The sequence below is a fragment of the Octodon degus genome, unplaced genomic scaffold, assembly GCF_000260255.1.
Source record: "Octodon degus isolate 3935 unplaced genomic scaffold, OctDeg1.0 scaffold00017, whole genome shotgun sequence".
Classification (NCBI taxonomy): Eukaryota; Metazoa; Chordata; class Mammalia; order Rodentia; family Octodontidae; genus Octodon; species Octodon degus.
This window is the reverse complement of record NW_004524593.1, coordinates 8,044,981-8,048,172: the sequence shown is the minus strand read 5'-3', so window position 1 is coordinate 8,048,172 and position 3,192 is coordinate 8,044,981. Positions and strand designations below refer to the sequence as shown.

The 3,192-nt window shown below is 38.0% G+C and overlaps 1 protein-coding gene across 1 annotated transcript in view; it reads right to left on the bottom strand.

The window, feature by feature from the left end:
• Nucleotides 1-3,192, bottom strand: part of Wdr64 (WD repeat domain 64) — a 159,439-nt gene that overhangs the window by 30,561 nt on the left and 125,686 nt on the right. The window contains exon 23 of the mRNA XM_012513720.2: nt 603-712. Within this exon, the coding sequence (XP_012369174.1) occupies nt 603-712 (110 nt within the window). The remainder of the gene's footprint in view (nt 1-602; nt 713-3,192) is intronic.

The following is a 3,192-nucleotide window of genomic DNA, read 5'->3' as shown; positions in this document are numbered from 1 at the left end:
TGGCATGTGGTGCTGGGGGATCGAACCGCGGTCCCTGATGCTTTGCTAAGCTTGTTCCAAGTAGGTGCTTTAGACCACTGAGCCATCTCTCCAGCCCCTAAATATATTTTTTAAAAAAACTTCTCTATATTTTTATTTGGTGCAGGGTCTTGCTATGCAGCTCAGACTTGTAATGAATCCTCTTGTCTCAGCTGCCCCAGCTCTGGGATTACAGGCGTGTGCCACCACACCCAGTTTCATGGCACAGGGCCAGCATGGCATGTGATACCAGGGATTGAACCTGGGTCCTTGTGCTTGCCAGGCAGGCTCCTAGACCACCGAGTTATATTCCTGGTCCCTTGAAAACCACTTCTATTGAAAATATTTATCACAGCTTTTTAGCATTAAGGAACATGATGTCTTATTTCCTTGGATTTATGAAAAAACCCTCCAAACTAATGATGTATTTCTCATAGTATTGCCCTATGCCACTTTTAAGTCATTTCTTAAAAATCAGCTCACCAAGATTGCATTTTAACCAACGACTTCAGCTTTAGCATAGAAGCTTGTTACCTGTCATAACTGAGAATCTGAGTTCACAGTAAGAAACTATCCTGGGTTACCTGACTGAGCCATCGACAGAGGCAGTAAGCACCATCTGCTTCTCTTCCACATAGGTCACTTGGACAATTTCTGAAGAATGAGCACGCCATGAAAGCACCTGCTTAAATTTCTAGATAGCAACAGTAAGATACAACTCTTGGAATCAGTCAAGAATTATAATCTTAAGGAAAATTATTTCTCATTACACAGCTATGTTTATGAATGGATGCCATAGACATCAATTGCACTAGGTAACCCCCAATTGTTCTTCTCTTGCTTTTTGACATACCTACTCAAAATCCTAATTTTAGAGACTTATGAATCTGCACATATCTCTTGGAGAGGAAGTGTCATATTTTTAGCAATTTGTCATGTAAATGAGGATTAGCAATTCATTTAGTTGGTGATTAAATAACTAGATGAAAGCGCTGCCTTAGGAGAGGGCTGGGGGAAACTGAACATGAATATAATTAAGAATGAAGGCAAGCTGAGCTTCCCATTAAGGCCAAAGTGGAAACTGGCAGAGACTTTGCTTATTTGCAAAGCTTATCTAGAAAAAGCATTGGCGATTCTGTTCTTCATTTGGATTGTGTGATGGGTGGCACATACAGCAAGTTATTAACGAAGAGAACAGGTTCAGCTGATTCTCTTTCAAAAACAACATGAGGCTTGATTGGTCTGTCTCTCCAGATAGCCTCAAGTTTGGAAGCCACAATGGGCCACAGCAGACATTTCTAAATCATATACACTAGAGTTGTTAATGAGGGAGCTTCCTCTGTAGTAACACCTTTTCTACCTTTGATGAGCCCACATTATGACCATATTCCTTTCTAGATCATCTACTAGGACATGTAACCAGAGTTCTGGTAGTCTGGGGCTCTATGACCTTCTGTCTAACAAAGTTGAAGCACAATTCCTTCCAAGTGTCTTATGACTCGTTTTTTTCTTGGCTATATTCAGTGAATCAGGGTAAAAACCTACATTTTCCTATTTCATGTTGTTTCAGAGCTGTGTAAACATATCTGTTTATCTGAGGTTTCCTTTTCTGCCTTAGGATCTCTCACTACTCTTTGTCATCTTCTTCCTCTTTCTTCTCCCTTTACCCTTCTCTTTCATCCCTCTTTTTGAGACAGGCTTGCTATGTAGTTTAGGTTGATCTTGAACTCACTATGTAGCCTAGGCTGGCCTTGAACTCATGGTGAAGGAGGGCATTCTTTAAGACAAGTGTTTCTTTAACATGCACCTACAACAATGTTCACAAGAGGATTCTTAAGTGTAATGTACATTAATATATTCATTCTATTTCATTCTAGTCCATTCTCTTTTATTTTTATAAAAATTCTGTTTTAAGCTCATTAAGTTGATTTTATATATTACAATTTAATTAGAAATTAGGACTGTCTTTTCTGTATGTGTGTATATATAACCATATGGGCAATTTTAGTGGCGAGGTTCTGAATATCCTGTCTTGGAATATCTGTACTCTATAGACCTTCTTAGTATCAATGTTAGGATAGAGCAAGATTAACCTGATATATAGACTCACGTAATGGACTTTCATTGCAGTTATAATCAATAGTTGGACCAGGAGTAATACACTGGTATATATTAGTATACATAGTAACACCCCATTTTGCCAGGTGTGTTAGTGTGTACCTGTAATCCCAGCACTGGAGGTTGAGATAGGAGGATCACTATGAGTTTATGGTTAGCCTAATCTACATAGTGAGTTCAAGGCCAGGCTGAAGTACATAGTGAGATCCTAAAACAACATCATCATCAACAACAACAACAACAAAAAGACCTACTTTGTAACCAAATTGTGTTATAGGAATAGGAAACCATGTACAAATAGGATAATCATATTGTCCAAGTATAGAAAAGATTGAAATGAAGTTGAGTATTGAAGAATTTAAGTCATTAAAGTGAATCCTCTTCTTTTAAATTGGTAAAAATGCATTGAAATCATTTCTACTATTAAAACTATGCAATCATCTTTTTTGAAGATTTTCTCTGAATTTTGAAAGCTTTTGTTTGCTACATTATAGAGGACTTTTACATTTTTGCCTGTTAAAAGTAATAATACCATATTGATAATTACCACCAGTAGAAGAGAACAATTAGAAAATCTTTTATTTATACATTGTTCAAGCATATAATTTTTTATGTTTATAGCATATTCTGATAAGTAATTTATAGTTATTTGTAAATGAAAGGTGGCATTTCAGAAGCTATTTGAACTTTGTTTTTCATTTGGTAACAGTGAATGCTGTTAATAGAAGGAACACTGAATTTGTGAACAAGAACCCTGGTCCTGGCCGGGAGCTTGTCATTGGTTGTCCATGTGACTTTAGGTAAATCATTGTAGTTATCCTCTGCAAGATGCAGATAATTACACTCGAGCTGAATACCCAAACTTTATAAAAGCTATGGTGGGTTTTTTGAAGGAAAAGGACAGCTCCATTGATCAAATAATATTAGAAACAATAACAATTCTAAGACACCCTGCAGAGACCCAGTCCTAGCCCAGGTCCGGTGAGTGTGTGGAGAGCTTCCTGCTACCCTGCGCCGGCGGGACCAGTCCCAGCCCAGGCGCAGTGTGGGCCGGAC